The sequence below is a fragment of the Notolabrus celidotus genome, chromosome 9, assembly GCF_009762535.1.
Source record: "Notolabrus celidotus isolate fNotCel1 chromosome 9, fNotCel1.pri, whole genome shotgun sequence".
NCBI classification, from domain to species: Eukaryota; Metazoa; Chordata; class Actinopteri; order Labriformes; family Labridae; genus Notolabrus; species Notolabrus celidotus.
Window position 1 is genome coordinate 26,347,637 of NC_048280.1, and position 24,666 is coordinate 26,372,302.

General features: G+C 39.9%; 1 protein-coding gene and 1 long non-coding RNA gene across 2 annotated transcripts; one reads left to right on the forward strand and one right to left on the reverse strand.

The window, feature by feature from the left end:
* Positions 1–213: 213 nt before the first annotated feature.
* On the forward strand, positions 214–737 carry LOC117819403. Its single transcript, XR_004632548.1, has 3 exons — positions 214–386; positions 456–529; positions 622–737. It is a non-coding gene; the product is annotated as an uncharacterized LOC117819403 (long non-coding RNA).
* An 11,542-nt stretch (positions 738–12,279) lies between these two features.
* Positions 12,280–21,855, reverse strand: angptl2b (angiopoietin-like 2b). The gene is made up of 5 exons (XM_034692728.1): positions 21,406–21,855; positions 16,163–17,077; positions 13,848–14,041; positions 12,654–12,924; positions 12,280–12,534 (listed from the first exon to the last, which is right to left on the reverse strand). Exons 2-5 carry the CDS (start codon positions 17,040–17,042, stop codon positions 12,335–12,337), a joined length of 1,545 nt encoding a protein of 514 aa, XP_034548619.1. The 5' UTR covers positions 17,043–17,077; positions 21,406–21,855; the 3' UTR covers positions 12,280–12,334.
* Positions 21,856–24,666: the final 2,811 nt, after the last annotated feature.

The window sequence follows — 24,666 nt, forward strand, 5'->3', positions numbered from 1 at the left end:
TGACTTAGCTCCAGGTCCAAATGCAAGGCTGAAATGCTTTTTAAATATCTAGAAATATGCAAGAGTCCCTTATTAAAATTGTCCCCAGTAGTAGTACATAAGTACATAAGCTGTATTACTGGAGTTTATCTCTGAGTATTCTGTTAATGATTTACAGACCATGTACTGCAACATAACTGGTTTTGAAATGTGATTTCAGAACCTTCTCAGATTCAGAATTGGAAAAGTTTCCATCTGATTGACATTCTACCTCAATGACCATACGGGATTGGAGGGTAATTGACCTTGTTGCCTGTGACACAGATCTAAACAGCCCTCTGAATGGGATACTGTTGCCTCGCTACGAAGGATTTGAGAGAAAGTGGCGTGGAAGTCTACAAAAACAGGTGAGAGGATTCCACCCACACAAAATGAAAACACAGTCCTGTGGTTTACCAGGATTGTTTTTCCTGCAGGGAATGACATCTACAGCCAAGCTGTACTTGGCCTTATCCAGACAGCACCACAGTGTCCCTGCATGTGAGCACAGGTGTGTTCTCTGTGCTATTAATGCTGTGACATAATGAAAGTGAAGCCTAAAAAAAACAGCTAACAGGTATGATATTGTTTGTCTCTCAATAGCTAAATTTGGACCTTCTCATTTTGGAAGACTGAAGTGCACATGTGTGCTCCACATGCTATCAAGGCCATGACATCAGAGTGAATACAAAGCAATGACAATGAGGCCAAAAAGCAACTAGCAGGTAGGTAACATTTACTGTAAAATCTGGAATTTAAGTTCCACTAGTTTATAAAACACAGACTCCAAGGGAAAAAAAGGTTTAAACTCTGTTACTACATGAAGGCCTCCTCTTCCTTCAGAAATGTGCAGTTTCTATTCAGTTGCTTTCTAAAACTCCAAGGTAGTTGAGTTCAGCCAAGCAGCGTTGATAGTTGTAAGGTAAGGTATGGACGGAACCACTGCCTGTGACTGATTTGCTGAGACCTGCAACTTGTTTTACTATTAAGATAGAAGCATTAAAACGTGGCCCGGCTTCCTATGTGTGCATTATACTTAGCACAGGAAAGCAGTTGCTTGATTCTTTGAGCGCAATCTTCTAAGTTAAGCACAACTAACACAACACAACACAATAAAATACCTCTCTGTGATTTATTCTGATATATTGGTTACATCAGTGTATAGGACCTAGCTCCTTTCTTAGATTACAAAAATGGATTACAATGGCCCTTATATACTGAATTTCACGTTACTTCTAAACAACTGAATATTGGCGTTGCACATCTTTTTTTAAGAAACAAAAGAGAGGTACTGAAAAATATCTGCTAATACAGCAACTTGTAAGCTAGCCTGGGTAGCAGTTTTGGTCCTGCCAGCATGCATAGGTAGACGAGCAAAGTCAGAGTTGGGAAGACTGGTAATCCTCACATACATCAGAATTGACATGAACTGATAAAAAACTAAGATAGACATGAAGGATATTTGTTTTTGTGTTAGTTTTGTTGACCTTTCTGTACTTGCAGCTCAAACAGTTTGTGACAACCTGTTGGTGGTAACTGTATTTACAGATCATGGTTTGTAGTAGTTTTGAGAATGCTTCTTTCACCTTCTTACTTTACTTTTTCTCACATTTTTACCTTTTTGATTTTACCCGACAAAATGAACCAAGAAGCTACCATTACAGATTTATAGAATATCTGGTGACCTTGGGACCTTTTTGTGTTTTTAAACCATCAATGCAAGAAATTAATGCATTTAGCTGGATTGAATTTAAATTGTATAGCAGCTTTTAACCATACATGTATTTTGTGGGAAGTTTGTACAAGACAGAATAACATAAGTATGTAATTAACTGGGGTAATTTGACTCCTCACTAGAACACTGTGCAGTAATACATGGATGATTTAAGGTATACATCATATCTCTATGCATCACTCCTAGAGAGTTCAACCAATTTTAACCTTCAGCATAGACATAGTGATACATTAAGTGTGTATTTTCATACATCGCCAGCACTGTAAGAAAGATAATCACGTGCACTTACTGAGATGAGGAAAAAGCTTGCGTTTGGATGAGATTGTCTTGCTGTATTTTCGATGACCTAATAACATAAAATCCTGGTAAAGAGGAACATCTGTGAGATTCTGAGAAACCCCTTGTTTTCCAGAAAAAGCCTTTTATGTTGGTCATATTTTCCTTTATTAAAACAGAGTCAGTCCATTGCACTGGAGGTGATACATGCTCCAATAGTTTTGACTCACAGGCCAGTAACGGTTCAGAGGCTTTTGGTGCACTGCCAATAGACCAAAGCTGTTTTTTATAGATATTTATTATAATTAGTTAATGAGCAATTAATAAGCAGAAGTGACATATTGTTTTGTCAAGAGTTGGCTTTATTTAAAAAAAAGACATAACTTTAATGTGATAGATTACAGTTAATGTTGATATTCAAAGTTTTTCAGTTTAAGACAGACCTGTAAGGTGAATGTCTAGACTGATGATCCTCCCTTGTTTGCTTGATTTCCATGACATAGTCTTTTGTTTGTCCTCTGAAATGCATTCTAGATAAAGCAGTAATATTAAACTGCAGGGTAATACATCAGTTTTGTGAAGCCTAGTATTGGACATTTTGGCACTCTGGTGTTATTTTTCATGTTTCAGCCAAAAAATGAGTTTTATTCAACATCTGGAGAATTTAAAACTGAATTTTCAAAGTTATACTAGATAATAATAATGGGGCTCGTGTGTGTCTTTGTTTCCTTTTGTCTTTTGGCAATTATTGATATAGGGAGCTTAAGTTGAACTGAGTTGATACACAGGCTGCACAAAAAAGTACCAAATTGAAAAACAAGTGTAGCTGGTAATTAAAAAACGTTTTATATCTACTATAGAAGATTTCAGTTTTTGGTCTCAACGTAAAGAAACGCCACTGAACAATGTTGAATCAATGAAATACTACTACACTGGCCACAGCAATACCTTGAAAATTCAGTTTCCACAAGAGATTTCCTTTAAGCTCCCTGTAGAGGACTCATGGACGTTTTGACAAGACATAAAAAATGGTCTTGGATTGAGGCTGTATAGTTTAAAAAAAGTCCGCACATGTCTGCAGTTGGAAATCAGCTCAAGAGCTGAGCTTTTGGAAAATAAAACAATGCAGTGGTTCAACTCTGGTAAAAACAATGAATTGACGTATTTCCCCAAAGCATTTCTGCTTTATTGTGATGCCATTATTTTTAAGCACTTTTTAACAATTCCCGTATGCATCGTGATAATTTCACAGCATTGAAATAGAGTTGTATGAAGAAATTACTCAAAAAGAGATTCATTATCTTTTATTGCACTAAATTGTGTGGGATCTTACAATTTGGTTTTCCAGTATTCAGAGCGTTTGCTGACTTGCAGTGCAACATTAACATTGATAGGCTGTGTCACCTCAGAAAAAATTCTCCATTACATAGATTTGACAGAGACAGAGGAGTGATCCAGACTGAATAGACAGTATATCTGAGGTACCTCAGTTTGTTTTTAGTCTGTGGTAAGCTATGACAGAAAGATGGAGGGGTCACATTGATGAAGGGAGTGGAAGAGAAGACAACAGAAAGATGGATCTGATTTACACAGTAGACACTTTGTCTGTTATACTATAATTACGGCTTATTCTGTATGAGGAAGGATTCTATTTAAAATCTGTGCTCACATATTAAGTATTCCACTCAATTGATAATTATATAATTAACTTCTGTCTCACAGCTGTTCTTGCATGAAATATTTTAGCATGACCTTGCCTTGCATCTACTGGAAAATATGAGGAGGATACACTGGAAACCTCCCCTCCTCTCCTATGCAGCTCTTTCATAGTGCTGTACATGGTGAGCGCACGTGCTGTCACATTTGATTCAAAGATGTGAATACACGATAAGGCCAGAATGAACTTTACTTGAAGTACTTTTTCTTGCCAGGGTATTAGTTACATGATTTTAGTCATAGTAGTTTAGTACATGTCTACTTATTATGATGTTTAATGTCAATTGTATGAGGGTTATTTTTTGGGAGGGGGCACATGAGATTTTCTCTTGGTACACATACCAATGCAAAAGCTACTGAATCACAAACTGTAACCTTTGCAGACATAGTCTCAAAATAACCACAAAACACACAGTGGTAGAAGAGGAATAGTGTGATAGAAACCAGGGCTACACGTTGTTGGAAAAAAATACATTGGGATATGACTTTAATAGCTCCATATGAAAAAAAGTATAACTGTAGACGAACTGACAAAGATTATTTTATGACAGAATGCTTCTGCAGAGAAATCCAAAGGCAGCTTAATTGTGAATTTGCAGAGTAACCATAAAATAAACATGAAAAAAGCGTGGTTAATGTTTTGGTTTAACATTTTACTTCACATTGGAATCGGGTTTTTTTTGTGAAGAAAAAATACGAAAGGATTGAATAGAAGTAATAAAAATGATTACATTAAAGCACCAAAATGCAACCTAAAAACAGCTTTCTTAATGAAAAAAACAAAAAAACAAAACTGTAAGTAAACTTAGTTTACAGTTTTTTTCCAATAGATAACAAAATGAACTTGTAATAAGTATCAACTATCAACACAGAAACCATTTCTCTAACAAAATCTTCCAAATTATTTTTTGGAAACAGTAACAAACTTGAAGAAATGATTGCTCATCATTTCTAAACAAACAAAGATGAAATGAAACCTCTAATTTTGCACTACCTGCATTTATTCTTTGTAAAGGACCTAACAGAAAAATACATCTTTAGATTTATAAAAAAAACTAATCTTTATTACTTAATATATATTTTAATTTGTTTGTAAGTATTTTAAAACATCTGTTCATATTGTTTGAATGTTGAGGTTTTTCTTTAACAATAGCAGTCTATCCACTCGTGCAGGCTTGAGAGAGGAAGATTGCAGTGCTTCTGCAGCCAGCCTTAAGCAGATGCTGGATAAACTGCAGTTTTTAAACTTTACGCATTAGCTTCATATTTTAAGACCGGAGGTTGCTGCTTGGTTCCACCATGCACATGGATCTTCCTTCCTGTGTTTAGAAGGTGTCAGCTGGTAGTTAAACTCTGCTTCCACTGCATCTCTAGGGGCCGGTGAAGAGTCACCCCCTTACAGCAGCTCAGCTCTGTTTAAAGAAGCTTCCCAAGGACTTCTTGGCTTCTTTGCTTGTGATGTGTCAGCAGCTTTAAGCCTTCTTCAGCACTGAGGCTAATTGTCTTCTGGCATTCAATCATATCTGAGGTCCCTGCAGCCTTAGAGAAAATACAGAGTCCAAACAATGCCATGTTTTGTGAAGTCATCTTTATATCTCTAATTAATGTAGTTAAACATTTATTTTATGAAGTTCTTGTTGAGTGCTTTCTCCTCTTGTTGCATGAGCATTATGGCAGGTTTGAAGAGGTGAAGTACTGCCTTCACACAGGAGACATTAAAGTAATCTCCTTTTGAACATCCACCTTTGAATTCCAGAAGTGGGCTCAGTGCTTTGCTGACAGACTCAATGACGTCTGTATCTAACCAGGATAAAATTACATGCCACACCTTCTTGTCCTCAGTCAGGGCCTGGGTTAAGGCCTTCTGCTGCTCTAGTACCCTGCTGATTATTTGAGACCCAATCTTGTGTGGCTATCTGGTGCCAGGGAAATGTGGTGGTGAATGAAGTTCTTTTGGGCCTCCTAAAAGCACCACTGGCCCTCCTGCCATCAGAGAACCCAGCAGTTTCTTGCAGACACCTGTGGCTCAGTTATTTGTTTTGTAGATGAAAATTAATTGGAGAAGTTAATAGTGCTTGCTATATGGGTAGCAACTGAATGCAGGCAAGTCAACATCATGGAAGACCGATCTAAGGGGCATCCCAGATTGACATGTTGTGACCAGTCATTTGCTTTATTGTTGCTGAGAACAATAGTTTCATGTGTACAGGATCTGCATGAAACAGAGAAAGCAACAGAACTGGAACTCCTGAACAGTACAAATGCTGTCCCATTGACCGGGAATCACTGGACATTAGTGAATAATGGATAATTTTACAGAATAACTATATTCTCACAAAATTGACATTGTTTGGACATTTTAAACATCCAGTCAGGACAGTTACACCTGCATATTTCTTCATGTGTAACTGTCCTTGAAAAAAAAAAAAAATACAGACTGCTTCACAGAATAATCACTTTGAAGCTGAACCCTACCTCAAAGTCTTGTCTCCAAACCTCACTGGTGTAGCAGTTAAGATCATTTTATTGTATTCATCTGATTCCCAAATCAAGACACTGGTAAGAATTGATTGTATGAAACATGAGATCAAAAATGGGATGTTTTTGTGCATACTTTATGGGTATGGGGTGACATTTCTTTATAACTCATTTGTTAGATGATACAAAGGCTAAGAGTTCTACATACATTTCCATAATAAGGGGGCCGGCTTAGTTGACGGACAGGTGGGGGTGTTTGCCAAAAGGCTAAAAGACAGCTTCAGCTCCACCTTTCCCTGTTTCTAGGTTGACCTGAAGTTAGGTTGAGCCATAATTTCCAACACATGCTATTGAAACCCACTATGTCAAAAACTTGACATCAGAAATACTACATTCCTGTTTTATAGCACCTAGTGTCAACATAAAGTAGATGGTCAGACCACAGTAGAGCATCATAGTCTGACGGGACCACTGCATATTGTTGCACTTGTGACAGCTCTTTTCATTTTCTTGTGTTGCGTGTCACATGCAACTGTGGGATGGCAACTTGAGAAAAATAAGTGTGTGGTAGCTGTGTTAATTGGTACCATGCAAGATGGAAAGTTATGACATCAGTGATTTCTGTGAGCTGTTTGGAACCTCTCTAACATAACTTAAAACTGGCCAGTTCATCAGAGAGAGCTTTTTGTTTGGTTTTAGTTTTGTTCAGTTGGAAGATTTGTTTCGGTCTGCAGAATAAGTATGATAACATTAAATTAAAAAACTTATTAATTAAAACCCATTGACAATTATTCAAACTTCATGTTTCACATCTCTTCTCTTTGCCTCCATGTCGTAGTAAAGGCATTCAATTTAAGTGGTTACAGGCCTAGTGAAAATGTATAGCTGTGGTTGTCCTGGACCAGGACTACATTTACTCAAAAGGTGAAGTGAAAACTATTTGTGGGTGCACAGGACAGCAGAAAGCGGTTCTTAAAGTACGTGGACATGGACTTTACAGATGTGTAACAACAATGCAGGCCAGTTTGGGGGTTCAGGTTTGAAGGCTCAGGAAATGCGGTCCTATTTATGCTGAGTGAGCACTCTGTCAGCCCATGGTTTTCCATGTTGGTTGAGGATTGGGGGCTGCACAGGCCACCCTTACTGAAGGTTTTCCATCGTGGTGAGTCCTCAGACGTACACGGCATCCAAAGAGTCTGTCCTCTCTGTTTATGGAGACGGTGAAACACGGTCCTCTGTTTAACCACGATTAGGTTGATTAAAAAAGCAGACTTAAACTGGTTTTGGATGTAAATGTTAAAATAACAGTGTTTACCAATCTGGGAAGACAGAAGGACTTTGTGCAAAACAGCATTTTACTGTCCCATCTTTCTTCAACAAAAACACAGCTGACAGCAGCAACAGTAGCACTGATGAATGCCTTCCTTTGTTCTGTCCAAAGCCTCTTTGTCATGAGGAAGAAAGCTTTTTTAGCTTTGATTTATGAGCCAGTTTTAGCAGCCAGTGTTTGTCTGTTTAATATAAGACAAGCATTTTGGCATCACTTAAGCATCCATCTTTCCTTTGGCAGTAAAGAATGCTAGCATTGTGAGCTGGGTTTTATTCAGAGTGAGAGGATATCAATATAAGGTTGACGTTTTCCTCTCTGATAAGCGGTTTGGATAAGTGGAAATCACTCTAAGTAGATCTTAAATGCTTTCTAAACTCTGAAATCAGGGCTACTCACAAAATATGACATTAATGGAGCTTGGTTCAGTGCAGCGCTAAGTCATTTTTGCTTCATTTTGCAGCTGTCTTTGGAAATCTCATTCACACATAGTGAAGTGAAGGTGGTTTCTGCTGTCAGTGGGGAGGACTGCTGGATGCATTAGTTTTACTAGCCTGTCACTTTTCATTTGTCATTTCCTGGCGTGTATATTCCGTATGCAAACACTGATCTTGATAGTGCTTGATACAACATGTTCTCATAAAATAATCTGAAGGAATGTTAAGGAAAACATTGAATACAGTTTTCCACTGCACAGTGTCAGTTACTCTGCATCGCTTTTTATTTTAATTAAAAGAATGCTGAAATCGGACTATCACAGCAAACTTCAACATGTGTTGAATGAACATAATAAAAAGCACATTTTTGGTAGAAATACACCATTCTTGGTCAGAAAAGTTAAGGATAGCACTTGATAGGATATTAGCTATAAGGATAGTCTTGGACATTAAAACACTAACAATTCATATAATGTTTTAGTTTGGAAATGTTAAACTTTGACATTACAAAAACTGTGTTTACCAGTTTTCTTCTTACAGATAGATCTGAATCCTTAAAGACATTTCAAAACACAATGATTTTAACCCAAATTACATATTTAATATTGTCAACATAACTATTACCTTCAGTTTGTGTCCTATAAGCTGTCTTGTTGCATACATTGGGCCCTACTTTAACTATCTAAAATGCATAGTCGAAAGTACATCGGGCAAAGTGAATTAGGGCATGTTAGTCTGCATTTTGCTCATGAAGCAGCACACAGTCTGTGTGTCAAGTGAGGCACAGGGGACAAAGAGGTTGGATTAAGTCCTTCAATTAATCATAGGTGAGTTATGAGTGTAAAATGAATCAAACAATCAGTGTCTGCTCACATTACCTTTAAGAGTCCATGTGTGCCTGAACGCAGACCCATTACTGTTTGCACTGCAGATTTCAATCATTGTAATTAAATAGACCAGGTTTGAGTCTGCATATTCAAATTCCTTCCTACTGTGCTTCAAAATAGGCAATAAAACACACATACACAGGCCACTGTATAAGTTATGTTAATGTTTGTATTTCTGTCATATCCACTGAAACAATCACAGTAAACAGCAGGAATGATCAGGAACTTTCCACATTAGCATTAAAATTGATGCTATTGATGTGACCAACTCATAGACTGTAGTAGATGTAGCCTCTGTATATAAGGCGGTCGCCACATTGGAAAGGACTCAACGTAACTTTTGGTCGATCGAGCATGAGGTCAAGAGGTGGAGTTGAGGCAGGCCGTCAGCATCCTTACTAACAAAAGGATGCCTATCAGTCAAGTCACCCATGCCACTCATTAGGCAAAACTTGTAACTTTAATGTTAAATGTTAAGTTTTTCTCATTGCACTACTGTAAAGGCTGATTTATACTTCTTTTTTTTTTTCAGCTATTAAAGCAGAACCAATTATTTTATTTTCCAACGGAGAAGTCTTGATATGCCCTTAACAGAGAATACATACAGAAAAATAGATCACAAGACCTGTTGTAGCAAATGTTGCAATATAAATGGACATGATGCTGCAATAGAGACCGTCAATATAGACTGTCATCGTGGCACTTTTATGAGATTTTGACAATCCTTAAACACATCGACAGTTCTGGGAGAGGCCCATAAATCAGTGCAATGGAGAAAATCCAAGAATTGTTTTAAGTTACACACTATTCTGTTACAGCAAGACAAGACAATGACAGTACAATGTGACTGAAAATCTGTCAAATGGTTTAAAGATGGAAGCAACAGCGATTAAAATCAATAATAAGAATCAAAGTGTACCCTCTAAACAGTTAACTCATGTTGGGACAGACCAGGAAGAGCAGTTTCTTGGATTAAGAGTCAATGAAGTATTAATCCACCTGAAGAAGAAGAGGACATATAACTCTACACAAGTCAGTCAAAAGGCGATCCAGAGAGTCTGAGGGTTCTTATGCAACAGCACATGGAAAAGTAAAAATCTGCTATGGAAAAGAAAACACTTAGCATGGAACAGCTGATGGTTGCAAAAACAAAAGTCATTTGATACAATGAAGACGGATGGTTTTCTGAAGAAGACTCTGTAAAGTCATGTGTCTGTTAAGAAGAAGTGTGCTGTACTCAGTTGACTCCACTTTGTCAGATCACACCTTGAGGGTTGAAGGATTGCTGGAAAGATCCACCATGCCAGAGGGTGCAAAAAACATCCAGCAGCTCTCTCAAAATGCCCCACAGCTGCTACTCTCATCTCATCTTGCATGATGTTCATGAAAATGTTACTGCGGGTGTGAAGTAACATGTTGCCAAAAAAACAATACAAAAAAATGTCCCTAAGCAACCTAAGCCATCAGGGAGCAGAGATCGGAATAAAGAATTTTAGGTTGGTCTGGACAAAGTTGAAAAAGAAAATGTTATAATTCTACCAGAATGTCTACCAATGTTCCTTAGGACCTTTTTGATATCAATCAAGACTAGGCAACTATCAAAAGACATAGGGTAATATTTTCATGCCTTAATGCAAGGGCAGTTTATATATAAAAAGTGTGATATGGCAACACTAGCCCTTTATGTGCTTTGGTAACAGTACATATTTTAGTGGTTGAACTCAAACACGTTTTAAGAGGTCACTGAGAAGTCACAAATTTGAAGCCTATTGAAAAGAAGGGATTAAAACAAATCAATAATGTCCCTTATGCCCCCTATTAATGAGATTTTAGGAAGTGAGGGATCAGAACTGAACTACCCAAGTGATAGAAATGACCACAACAGATAACAATTATTTTACCCATATGTGAGGCTGACGTTAGCAATTATAGCTTATCATGGTCATGACTTAAAAGAAACTTAAAACGTACTGATGTGGTTCTAGTTGTGAATATTTAAGCCCCACCAAACATATTTCACATGGTGATCATATTCTGAACCACAACTGATTCCAGTGGAACAGGTAAAGCTGTAGACCAAGGCCAAAGTGAAGAGAGATCTGTTGATTTGTTGATGAACTGTGCTTGCTGTACGGGACTCTGCTATAAAAACTATTGTCCAGGGTTCAACCCTTTGCTTATTGTCATCCCTCTGTCTTGAAAGAAAGATGTGAGTGCAGGAGGAAACATATAAAATATATGTAAAAAGTGAATGGTAAACAAGGAAATTACATGTAGTTTACTCTAATGATGACCTATGACTCAAAGCTTCTCTGACTTATAGGATTATCTGTGTTATTTTGACAATGGTCTGACTCACTGGGTGTAGTCTTTACATTTTAGCTGATGTAACTCTAAATGACATAACCACATAATTCATGTTCATGGCAAATATAGTTATAAGAGTGGTCTTTCTGTCACTTTGAATCATAGATAAAGGCCACTTTGCTGGCGTTTTTTATGAATGATCATCAGTACGCCTTAAACCAAGAGACAAAAGAGAGAAACACACAGGCTGTACATTTTTATTGCAACTTAAAAGAGAAATACCACATTTTCAAACCTTATATTACAAATATCTTATGTACAAACGCAATGTGTTGGATCTATTGACATCAACAAACTGCTGAATTTATACAGTAAATACAGTGCTTGGTTCATACAAGCAAATTGATGGATACCTCTTCAAGCAATTTAAGATTTCAATACAACTATTTTCAAGGAAAGGAAGCACTTTGAAGAGACGGTGCCTCCACAAAGTTCTTGAATGTTGCAAGAAAATAACATGACAATATTCGTGTAGTATATTTAGGATACTGAAATTTAAAAAAACTGGCCGGAATATTAACCCTGTATTACAAGTTAATAAATGTAACTGTACCTATAAATTAAACATTTAAAAAATGTTTTCAGAATGAAATTAAGTCACTGGAATCGTTTCCTGTGTCAATCTTATTTTGCTTTTACAGCAAAAGAAAAAAAAACATACTAACTAAGCATAAAGGGTAGGAATCTCCAAGCTATGTAAATTAACTATTGCCATCTTATTTTTTCATCTCAAATAAAGTTGGTCAAATGGATTCAAAAGAGAGCACTGTCTGCTAATGGTTCTTGTTTAGCTAAAGATAGTGTGCTTAAAACATCTCCTGAGCAGTCAGCATATGTCCTAACTGAGCCATATATAAAAGGGGAAAGGGTACAGACAACTGAATTATGTTGCACAAAATACAGCAATCTGCACTCTGATGAGGTACCAGTTTATCAGCTTGATGTCATGTCTTTGCCCTTTCAACATTATCCTTCTCTTTATCATCTGGCTTGGCCGGGGGGCCACCCTGTTAAAAAACAGATTGTGCTTTCTTGGAATTAAAGAGCAGTGATGTTTTTCTTTATTGAGATACAGTATGTGTTTCTTGGATGCTTAGTGGAAGGTGTTAGGGTTTGGACGGATCATCATGACCACTTTCTTTAGCGAATAGGCTCCTCCTCTGAACTCAGCCCAGTACACTCCATCTTGGTAGCGACTGCGATAATGTCCTCCTCTGTACCATACCCCATTTAAATTTGAATGGGCACAAGAGTTGTACCACCAGCCTCCCTTCTGGTAGTGTGCACAGTTGCCTAGAATAAAAGAACAAAAAACAAATTAAATTGTTAGACTGTATTGTTTTTTGGAACCATGATATTACATGATTGTTTTTAATCCAAGTTCAAGACTTACAAAAAAGAAAAAGTGTTACCTGTATAAGCATCATGATCTCTGTCCAGTGTGGTGAACTGCTTGCCGTTATGCCAAGTGAGTGAGTCTCCAGCATTGCCATGATAACGGCCCACCCTGAGCTTGTAGAAGTCTGCTTCGGGCTCCACTCTAAAGCTGGCATACTCTGCGAACACCTTCCTGCCAGACCAATCCTCCAGTGTGACCAGTAGTTTGTAGTTTCCCTGGTTAGTCAGCCAGTAGATGTTCTCCAGCCCCAGCCAGTACTCACCATCTATATTGCCAAAACCTTGCTGTGAAGTGGAGTGATAAGAAAACACCATTAGTAAGATTTGGAAATGCTTGCTGAATGCTCTTTGAACAGCTTTGAACAGTTACTTTGAAAGTCTGAGGGGTGATTTGGGGTCATTTCTCATGATCTGGAGGTAATTGAGAGTTGAGTCCATCTATGGGGTTGTTTATTGTCATGGAACATTAACGTAAGTGAACCCTTGGAGTTAAGTTCATAGCCAGCATCGGGTGTCCAGATTTCCACCAATCTTTCTTATTGAAGAAACAGCAGGGTTTACCGCATACAGTATAAAATCTGAATGACTGGTTGTTGTCTTTATGCTTTTTTCTGGTTCCAGTTACACTCTAAGTTGGTTTGTGGTATCTCCTACCCTGCACGTGTTTTGAATCATGGAAACACATCTTTGGATAAGTGTAAAAATGCAATATCAAATTTAATGTGGTTTAAAGGTTTCCATAAAAGTCTTGGAAAGATCTCAACTGTTGCTCTGGGCTGGAAACTAATGTTTACCAGTGATCTGCTTCTCCCTTTGTGAGGGGGCTTCCCTTTCAAATGATTAAAAAACAGTTCCCCTGAATTCTTTCTTTGTGGGGTACCCTTAATGTACCACATAAATGTAAAATATATTTATTTTGCCAGTGTATCAGTGGATTGCTGACATAACCAACCAATGTGACTTGTAAGTCGAGTTCTTACATTTTTATTTCAGCGTGAAGTCATTCACAAAGACCAATTGATGTTGCTGGAACTAATGAGTCATATAGAGTTAGCAGTGACTGAGGCTGGTGCTTCATCAGAAATTTTGAAACCTGAACAATTACCTATTCATAACTGTTTCACATCTGGCTGGTTAAAACAACCTACATACGCCACCAGCTTCCATCTAGGCTATGAGGTCTTTGATTTGGTGTGAGGTTGTCGCACCTTGTATGTCTCCCAGTTTCTGAAAAAGTTGACAGATCCATCCACCCTTCTTTGGATCACAGTCCAGCCACCTGGGTCATGTCTCTGGTCACACCACACCTGCATCAGGCGGTTGGCATTTTCTGGCTTAACCAGATACATGCCACTTGTAGTGTGGCCATCCTCCAGAGCTTGCAGACAATCCTTAAATGGACCTGAACAGAGAGATGTCATCAAGTTATAACAAGCATATCAAATCCTGGCATTTAGAACTTATTCTCTAACGTTAAGAATACAGAAGAAGCCACAATGACAAAGAGTTTTTATTCTTTGCCATAGGGAATCCCATTTTTCAACAGAGGCTCTCATTTTTACAGCAGAATTGACTTTGGCGGCTTCTCTCACTAGGGAAATGGCTGCCGATTGCGCAGCCAAGAGAAACACTGGCATCAGGGTAAAGGGAACTCTGACTGCTGAATGAGGAAACAGTAGCGAAAAGGTTCAAGCATCTGGGACGCTTTAAAAGTGCAGGATTATTTTACTTACTTTCACTTAGATTTTCTTTAGTTTATATTATACGGACATATGCTTTAAGTGGAGGTTTACATATTCAGTTTTTACACCAGGAGAGGGTTTTTGGGAAACTTGTAAATCCTTGTCTTTACTTGCACTTTCTTACTAGGAAGTTAGCTAAGCTTGTTTGTATTGCAGTTATTGTGTGATGTAACAGAACAGCCACTGCAGCATGCCATGAAGATTTCTTGCACTACTGAAAAAAAGGACCAAGCGGCTTCTCTAACAAGAGTAATGTTTGAAATTAAGAATCATGAGTTCTGCTCGATCCTGCTCTGATAGAATTCATGCAACAAAAGTGTGTAGCTTTTGTGCAAGGTCAACCTTTGTTTACTTAGATTTCTTGTTACTAATCAGTGAAACCATATTTTCCTCGGAGCTAGGATGACTTTTGTTAAAATTCCAAACCCAGTGGATACTGAAAAACCCTAATGGGGCAACTGGCTCCCCTGATTCAATTGGCTGTGAAAGTGTTTAAGTTCTCAAGATTTCACACTTGCGTGGTTTGCCAACTGGCCCGGATTACAAAGTGTTTAAATACAATGAAGAAAAAAGAAAAGAGAATAGAAGGGTCACGCAAAAAGGTAGAGGTGAGGTAAGGGAAGCATAAACAGTTCCTGAGATGAAGAAAGAGGAGATGTGTGAAATAAGAAAAAAGGCATGCCATGAGATCCTGCTGTGATGTTATGCCAGACATAAACAGAAAAAGGTGTTCGTGTAATGTGAACAGGCAAAGATTGTTTTATGAAATTACTCTGGGTGATATCTGTCTCATGGTCCTGTCTCTGCCATCCATTTAATCTCAGGAATTTCTCTGTTGAGCAGATACAAGCCAGAAAGCTGCCCTGCCCTGCCTTGGTCTGTTCTGCTTGATAAAGTCTGCAGCTTGGTGGAACATATGACTGATTCCTGCCTGCTGCAAGTGGAACAAATGACATCACTGACTCCCAGTATCTCTATCTGTTTGTACTCTCCCCCTCCCGCTTTTTCATAGACACCATCCCTCTTTCAGGTTGTGTTCTACTCTTGTGTTCTCTTTCCTACATCGTGCGAAACTCCCAGTTCGTGTTAAGGGTTTATGTAACAATTCAGGGTGTTAGTTGCGTGGCTGAGGGCAGGAAATTACTTGCCTCCATTCAAACATTGCATACAAAGACTACCGTTCACACAGAGCCTGGTGAAAATGGCAAGCAGTGTCACAAAATGTCAGTGGAAAGAAACTCCCAGTAGTCAGGTTGGGAATGGCTCGTCTTTTTCCACTACTTTGAAGCTATTAATGAAAAGAACCAGCAAAGAATTGTTCCCTACAACTGATTATACAAAAAATCTGTCACATTAACTTTGAAGCTTTGTCATCTAGTAACTGTTGTGTTAAATAGATTCATCAACAAGGGTCCATCAATCTATTTAAGAACATGTATTTAGCCTGCTAATCTGCCAACTATTTTGCGGGGGTTGAATCATGGGAATAGCCAATATGCATCTCAAAAGGCTGTAGACAACAGCATTACTGTTCTCACTCAGAGCCCTTTGCCCTGGGAATGTGTGGGGTGTATTCAAATTTGCCACCACTGAAAGAATGGGTGCCTACTATCTTCTTGTGATCAATGATGAGAAAGTGCACAATACTCAGGCACACTCTTTGTCTCTGACTAGTACTGACTGTGATGATAACTGGTCTGTTTGGTAAGCGTTAAACAAAAATAGATCTACAATTCAAGGTACTAAGTATAAAAATAGACATTGGATCATGCCAGACTCACCAGAGGGCTTGTCTGTGGTGGAGGGGCTATGCGTGCCAGTGGGCATTGTGGGAAGAGGTGGTTGAGATTTTTGGTCACTCTGGATCTCATTGCTGATCGGGTTGCTGATTCGTGGAAGGACCGGTGGTGGGAAAGGCCTGTTTAGAGGTTGTGACGGTGGTGGTGGTGGCTGAGGTCTTGGCTGGGGGACTGGCACGTGACGAGGGGTAGGGCGACTCTGGCAATGCTCCTCCAAGAGGGCAATAAGAGATGATTGGTTTGTGGCCAAAGTTGCCAAGTGCTGGTACTTGTGCTCGAGATCTTTGTATCGGCTGGTGAGCTGCTGCATCTCAGAGGTTTGGTTCAGGATCTTGTTCTCCATCTGAGCCAATTCTAAGGCATTGTCTCTCTTCCTGATGATCTCATGGAGCAGTTGCATGTACAGCTGAGTGACCCTGGAGTTCATGTTTCGGCTCTCCTTCCTCAGCAGCTTGACCTCATTGACAATCCCTCCGTCCACCTCTACCAATTGCTGCAGGGTCTCGATTTGCCTCTTCTGTTTCTGTAGCTCCACATTCAACAGCTCTAACTCTTGTTTGTTGACCCGATTCTCCAGCATTGCCTCCGGCTCCTTGGAGTTGACGCAGATGGCTCCACTCACTTTTTGCTGAGGCACAATGAAAGTGTACGAACACTTGTCCTGCTGCTGGTCAGCTGGAGCACGTTTGCTCCTTCCAGCATAGAGAAACTCTCTCTCCGGACCATCCTCACTACTTTCAAATTCTTGGACCTTGTCCTTGCCATGTCTGCTATCCGACGTACTCCCTTGAGTCTGCCGAACGCCACAGGATAGTCCATAAACAAGAAGGAGCCCCAATAGCACCATTGGAGGGGGATCCATGAGTTAGTGTCCAACTCACCAAAGGCTGCCAAGACCTGGACAGAAAATGAAGAACATGACTGTGTTGTAATGAAAAAGCTGTCATAACTGACCCACTTTTGTAGCCTGAAGAATGAAGACAACACAAGCATACCTAATTCAATATGTCTCTCCTCACTGTTTTAACTGAACCCTCAAAATTGAGCTACATATTCATTTTGACAGAGCATCAATGGAGTCCTCCTCTGATTCTTTGAGACAGAAGAAGGCTACGCATCATGATACACTGTTGGCATCTTCTGCAATATGCCAGCAGGAGGCCAGCACAGAAGCCCAGAGCATTCACATCTAAGGGTGCAAGGCTGGAGATCATTACAGACCCACAAAACTGAGCTACCCAAAAAGATTAGATCTGAAAGGAAATCTCCTACTATTCCTGCTGGAAGCCCCGGTGGCTGCTATGACTTTGCATGACAGGAAACATATTATATCCATATGTAATGGATAATGTATGAATGCAGAATGCCCTGTTCATCAGACGTCTCCATTGCACACACTGCCGTTTTACCTTTTACCTTTAGCTTTTAAGTGTTATTGAACAAATCTGGTCTTGATCAAGATTTGTTTAAATCAGGTTTCCACATCAAACCTTTTTAGAACATGTGGTTTGAAAATTACTAATCTCCACGATGCCTCAAAGACAAATATTTTCTTTTGTCTAATGATGTGCTGATCTATTTAGTCAGTTACGTGCTGTTTGTGGAGTGTGTTTAGCTTAGTTTGCAGTGGTGGCTCAGGTTTTCTTGGGCAGCTGCCACTGTTGGTCTTTGACACAGAAACACTCCTATCTGCTCAACTCAACAGGCCTGGACATCTTTGCTTATGGAAAATTTGAGACACGCTACCAGATGATGCTTTTCAAGGACCTGTTTTGAACACTGAGCATGTTGCATCAGTCCTGGACAGAACTCTTATCAAACGAGGGAAATCAGAGGAGGCAATCAAACACAGGACAGCTTTAGAAATGACTTTGTATATCAACTTTGAACATGTAAAATGTGATTTTAAGCATTTAGCGTAATTTTCTCTTAAAGTGAATGAGGATGAGATGCCTGAATGTTTGACCCACAAAAGTGGAGGCCCTGTTTCTAGATAGTGTGTTATTAGCAGATGCCACTGAGCGCTGCAGAGAATGCAACTCCTGTGTAAGGATATCAAGGCTCTGAACTCCTGGGGCACGTTAATTGAAAGCTGCTGCATATTGGATTACAGAGGGGTCCTGTGTGACACCTCCCTAGAGTCAGAAGGGGCCAGTCTAATCAAAAAGCATTGTAGAAAGGCCTATATTGGCTTGGTTTGAAGAAGTGCGTTAGAATAGCCAATCTTTCCAGTGCTTCCCTCAGGCATTTGTTATAGTTTATCTCGGTGCAAAAGATAATGTACCACGTATTAGCCAGAACAGAATTAGGAAGACAGCAGAAATGTTTTTGTCTCATTATTCTGGGCGTGCTGCCAGCACATTAGGTCTGAGACATGGAGAAAAGAAATGCAGCGCTCTCCAAGAACATGACCCCTGGCACCTTCGACCCTTCTGGCTTTATCTGTCTAGAAAAGACGGTGAAAACACATCTTTTTACTGGATTTTTCACATGGTGCTATTGTGTAACCTGTCAGGTTTTTTGATATCTATAAAAAACACAAGAAGTACAGAAAAATGTGACCACTTAACAGTAACAATAACTAACAAGTACTCGCCTGATTCATTACCGGCCTGACCAAAAAACAAAGAAGAGAGCTTTCTGTTTCAGATCTACCATGAAACTGTCTGTCAGCACAGTATGAAGTCTTTCAGAGTACTAATCCCAAGTACAAAGCCTGGTTGTTTGACGTCACCTCAGCAGATGCTGATTGATGAAGTAATTGTAATGTCAAAAATATTTCTCAGTCTAGCAAAGAAACTTTTGTCAGTTTTCAATAAAATTATCTCTTAGGTCAACTTGTAAAGTACCTAATTACAGCTTCAAGTAAGCCCACACTAAGATAATAGAGCAGCCTCAGGCTTGTCCCCTGTAATGCGCTGATGACTGTGTTTGGCCAGTGGCTCCTGCGGTTTCTCCCCCTGGAACATGAGCTCAGTCTCTCTGCGCAGTGCCGTGAGATTTACTCCTGCTGCTGAGGAGTCCCATGTTGGCCGTCGTTAGCCCGGAATCTCCTGCTGCAGGCTTCACTACACTTCAAAGCTGAGGGGAAAATGCTTGCAGCTTGTGATGAAATGTGTCAGGGTTTTTTCATGAGCGTATGCGGTATGTGCCTGTCTGTGTTTCTCTGTTAATGTGTGTTTTTAAAAAAACAACTCTTCTTTGACTGTCTCCCAGGAACCTGAGAGAGAGTCCCATCTGCCCCAACTGAGACAGCCTGTTATTAACCCATCTGCAGTCTGCCAGAGGGAACAACAGAAAGCCTCCTCCTCTGCTGTCTTTGCTGTTAACAGTCCCCACAGCTCATTATTGTGCTTACTTCAGTTCACTTTAACAAGCTGCTATTGACTAGTCAATGGCTGTAATGATTAACTGGTGTTGAGAAGTGTCATATACGTCTGTGTATCCGGTTTTAAAGACAAACGGCTTCAGTGCAGCAAAAAATACATTCTCATTGTAATTTGATTGCCGCAATTCCTCTTAGGTAATTTCTCAAAGTCTACTTCACACCTAAAAGTTTGGGTTTAACTGTCTACAGGTGGTACAACTCGTCCTGCAGGATTGTACTTAAGGATAAATCAAGTGTAATGTATGGGCAGGTCAGTGTGTCTCTGACCAGCACAGCTCTGCAGCCTTTTTGGTCATGCTCAGCACATATTAATTAGAAGGTGGGCAGCCTAAGACTGGCTGATGTCTCACCCCAGCCCCTCTCATTTCAGCATGAGCATGGCATTCCTCACATTCTTCGTCACCTCATTAGAGTGAGCTGCCATACACACATGGAGAGTCGGCAGCGGTGGCAGACGGAGAGAGTTAGACCCTCCAGACGCAAGACCACGACTCCCTTTATCCCTACGGTACCTGTAAGACATGCTGTAGCTACTGACCCATTTCACTTTCATTGTCCTACTTTCTGTGTGAATGCCTCATAATCACATCATCATCATCCACAACAGGAGATCACAACATGACTACACTGCACCTAATTTGTCGGTAGCTGAAAAGAAGCGGTCACTTTGCGGGACAGCTTTGTGCTGCATGTTCAAATTAGGGCCGACCCAGTGGAGAACTGGCAGTCTCTGGCATGACACCCAATATGTGTTGGATCAGAGTCAAATTCAATTTGCTCATGGTAATCTGCACTATTACATTACCTGTAGGGTGACCTCATTCTTTCCTGAAGCATGTAATCCCTGTAAGTGTGTAACATGACATTTTGAACATGATTAACCTCAACTACCTGCTCAGTTTGGTGGTGTATTTGTTTCTTCTTTCTAAAAAGCAGGAGACTTCTTGCTCAAACTTAAGTTTCACTCCGAGTCTCATGGTGCCTGGTGCGTTCTTCCACTTGTGATCTGAGTTAGACACAGCGGCAGGGGGTTGCGGGAATTGTTTCGATGAGGTCCAGCTTTTTACCTCAAAGCCCCCTTATCCAAACACTACCCTGGCAACAGAAACAAAGACTGGATTCAACTGCCTGCTTCCCTGTCCCCTTGAGCCCAGGGGAACATCCTGAAGCTGCAGGCTGTGTACATTATCCTTTTTAGGGGAGTAAATGGTACCTCTAAGATGGTGGAAAAAGAATCTCAATGTTTGCATGTATCTCACAAAGCTCTTGCTTCACAGAATATCATCCTCTACACACGCTCCTCAGCACCCATGTGCTTATATTTGATCCCCCTTGAGGGGGTTTTATCAGTAGCAATGAAGCACTCAGCCTAAAGAGCCCACTCTCCAGCATCCCCCTGCGCTGATTTAACCCCACTCAGTCTTCCAGTTAGTCATCAGAGAGAAGAATTACCCTTTTGCACCAAACAGTGAGTCAGACACCAGATGCTGCATGACAACAGATGAGTTCAAGATCAAACTAAATCACTATTATGTAAGGTGTAGCAGTTAAGAGGGCAGAGCCAGAGTCTAACTTCAATCAGCTTCATGAAAACACGTGAACATTCTGTTTGTAATATCTCTTTCCTGACTGATTCTGATCCTTTGGAAAAACTTATGTCAAAACCAAGAACAGTCATCATTTGCTCTGATACATTACTTGTTACACATGTGGATGGTTTATCATTTCAGAGATATTAGGTCATGTTTTAATGTAATGTAAACAAGCTCTGGACCTTTCAAATAAACCTACAAATTAGATTGATGTATAAAAAGATCAAAGGTTACACAATGCTTACGTGAGAACTGTAGAGTATTGATGAGGCTCCCTCAGTTGCCTTGTCCTCCTGGCAAAGCTGATTGAAGTTTCTCCTGGTAGAAAGTCATCCCAAGTGTGAAAGCTGCACCCCTGTGTCCTCCTCTTACCCGTCTAGTTTCTCACTTTCTGTCACCTTAGTCCATTCCAGCAGTGCAGAAGTAGAGATGTTTTAAAGCCTATTATTAAAAGACTGTCATTAGCCCAACAGAGGCTTACCTTGGCTGAAACTTTTCAGGAAATGTTAAGTAGATTGTTTCAAATTCCACTTGAAGAAGTTGGAACAATTTCAGGTGAGAGCTGGTAAACTTAATCTGGATACTAGAGGTAGTTTCCTGATAGATGTTCAGACTCCAGGTCAGGTCTGAGTGCTGCCTGTGGCCCGTTAGGAGAAGACTGTCACTTTTCTGTGGGCTGAATCCATCACTTCTGCCTCACAGCTCTAAGAGGCTGTCTCTCTCAAATGCACCTCTCTCCCACTCTCTCCCTCTCTCTCTCCCTCCCTCACTTTCTCACTGCCTCTCCCTCCTTGGTGGTTTTAAATGATGAAAACCCCTCTTGCAGTGTTTCAGTAGGCAGACAAGTTCAGTTCAGTTCCTCCCCCTTTCTTAAAAATGAACACATTCTTGTTTAAGGCAATGGCCTTCTTTCTCCCCCCCTCCTCCCCATGGCACAAAAGAGATCTACAAGCATTCACAATACAAGGCACCCACCCACCCACACACACACACACACACACACACACACACACACACACACACACACAGACACACACAGACACACACAGACACACACACACACACACACACACACACACACACACACACACACACACACACACAAACACACACACTACTCAAATTTCTACCCTCCTGCCCCCTGGCCACTGGTTTACCACCACCACTGACTATTTCTGGCTTGAACTGCATGGTTCCTCTGGTGGTGGCAGCACTGATGTAACACCGATCAGATCCTAATCGGCCATGAATGATCAGTTGTCTCTAGAGAGACAGGAAGAGGCTGACAGATAGGAAGCAAATCCAGGTGTTTGGCTTAGACCTGGTCTGCGTGAGGGGCAGCAGACTATGGTTATTAGCCTGGAGGGGAGGCGTCTGAAAGTGGCTATATTTGCGTACATAGCAGCACACTTGAACTACATCTTACAAGGGGATTATCACATAAGGGCTTCAAAAGCAGCGCAGTGTGTACTCGTGTCCCAGTGTGTTAGAGGACAAAAGGATATGAAACACTCTGTCGTGTCAAAGTGGAGACAGTCTTGCCAATTGCCTATAAATTTCTCAAGGAAACTCTTGGCTTTAGTGACTGTTGCCTTGGCTCTTGTCTGTTGTTTTTGTGTTGTCTTCCTGTTTTCAATAAGATCTGAGATTCAGCTCAGCCAATAATGTCGTCATTGGGTTTCCTGTTTGAACTGAGATTATTTCATGTTTAAGAGTTCTCCTTTGAGAGCACACAAGCATTATTTCCTTAGAGGTTGACTATAAAGACATTTACACCTCTCGTGGCTATTGAACTGATTTTACATTCTGATATCACACTTCTCTGTGAGCCATTGTAATTTAGTTATTTTAAACCAGGATCAGATGGACAACTGTGTTCATCAGCTGCCATCGCATGCATTTTAAACTTGAGCAAATAAAAAACCAGGCATCATATCCTCACTCACAAGTAGTCCCCTCATCATGCTGCAGTTTTTCCACGCAGTGTATATGCCTAAGGATGGTGCAAACATTTACTTCACTGTTTTATTGTCGCTTTGCGTTAAATAAAATGTCTATGTTTGGCTAAGGAGTTTGTTTTACAGTACATTGAATGTGTGATTTTTACCCCAAGGGGCATAAAAGTTAAATTTATTACAGATGGTGACTAACTTTAATATGTGCCAGCTATAAAACAGAACGGAGTTGGGATGTGCTTAAAATAAAAAGAGGAAGGGCAGAAAATTAACAGTGAATGAGTAGAAGTTGCATGCCTCTCATCTACCAACGTTTTGGTTACATAACTTTTATTTAGTTGTTAAAAAACAGTTATCCATATGAGTTTATTGTCTTTTTAATTTGCAGTTTAGAAAGTCTAAATGAATTGCAATAAAGAGCTAAATTTAGAGCTCAGCATTGCAGTTACAGGATAAGTTTTCACATCTAACAAGCCCGATTGTTATTTCCTACTGTTTATGTAACTACTCACGTGCTACTGAACTGTATATTATACAATCAGTGTTTTCCGTTGTGTTTTAAATTTCCATCCACTTTTCCCTGTAAGCCTCAGGATCTAAACTTTAGCCTCTCCGCATCTTTGAAACCCAGCCTCTCGTGCAGTTCGCGTTCATGTGTTTTATATCAAAGATTGGTCCGGTAATAAAACAGTCATACTTCACTTTTGGGAAATGTTTCCATGCACTGTTAAACAAATGTAGTAAGACTGGAAAAGAGATTTGCAACAGGAAGCATTTTGCGTTTCAGATCATAGAAGCTGTATCATCCTCTGGGTATGAATTAGAAGTTGGTGAAAGAGTGATGCATCTTTAATTAGGACCTCATCACCTCCATAAACACAATCCTTGTTCGTTTCACATAGGGCTGATGTAGTCATGAATGACTTCTTTGTTCACGTGTGGTTTACTGTTAAAAGGTGGACTGCCGATGATTTCTTCCGATGTTGATTGAATTTCTGTCTTGAGTAAAAGGAGCGGTCTGAATGTTCCCCCTGATGACACAGTGAGAATGTACAACTGGCGTTATGAGGCAAAGTTCCTGGCAGAAGATACTGGACCAACAAGAAGCAGTCAGTTTTATTTCATAACATCCGAGAATAAGCCAGACTGAAGGAACAGTCAGAAACACACAAGCTAATCCTGTAAAATAGAGTCCTGATGAATGAAAATGTGACTAAATTTAGCTCTCATGCGTAATAATTCTTAACTAGTATAATTCAGTTGTTTAGACACATCATCTTCCCTTTCCTCTCCTAAATGACAACTGCAGCTGACTCTGCGGCTAACTGCTAAACTTACTCAGCGGCTGGGAAGCTGAGCTTCTTTTCAATGTCAAGTGTTTTAAGTGACTCATTGGGTGTCAGCCAAAATGACAGTGCTGGTGTAATAATTAGTTATTTTTCCATCTCTAATCTCCAGCAGGTGCAGGAACAAAGGATCATAAAAAAGTCAAGGGGAAAAACTCCCATATTAAAATAGTAAGCAATCAATGCATTTTAAAGCTGCTAGAAC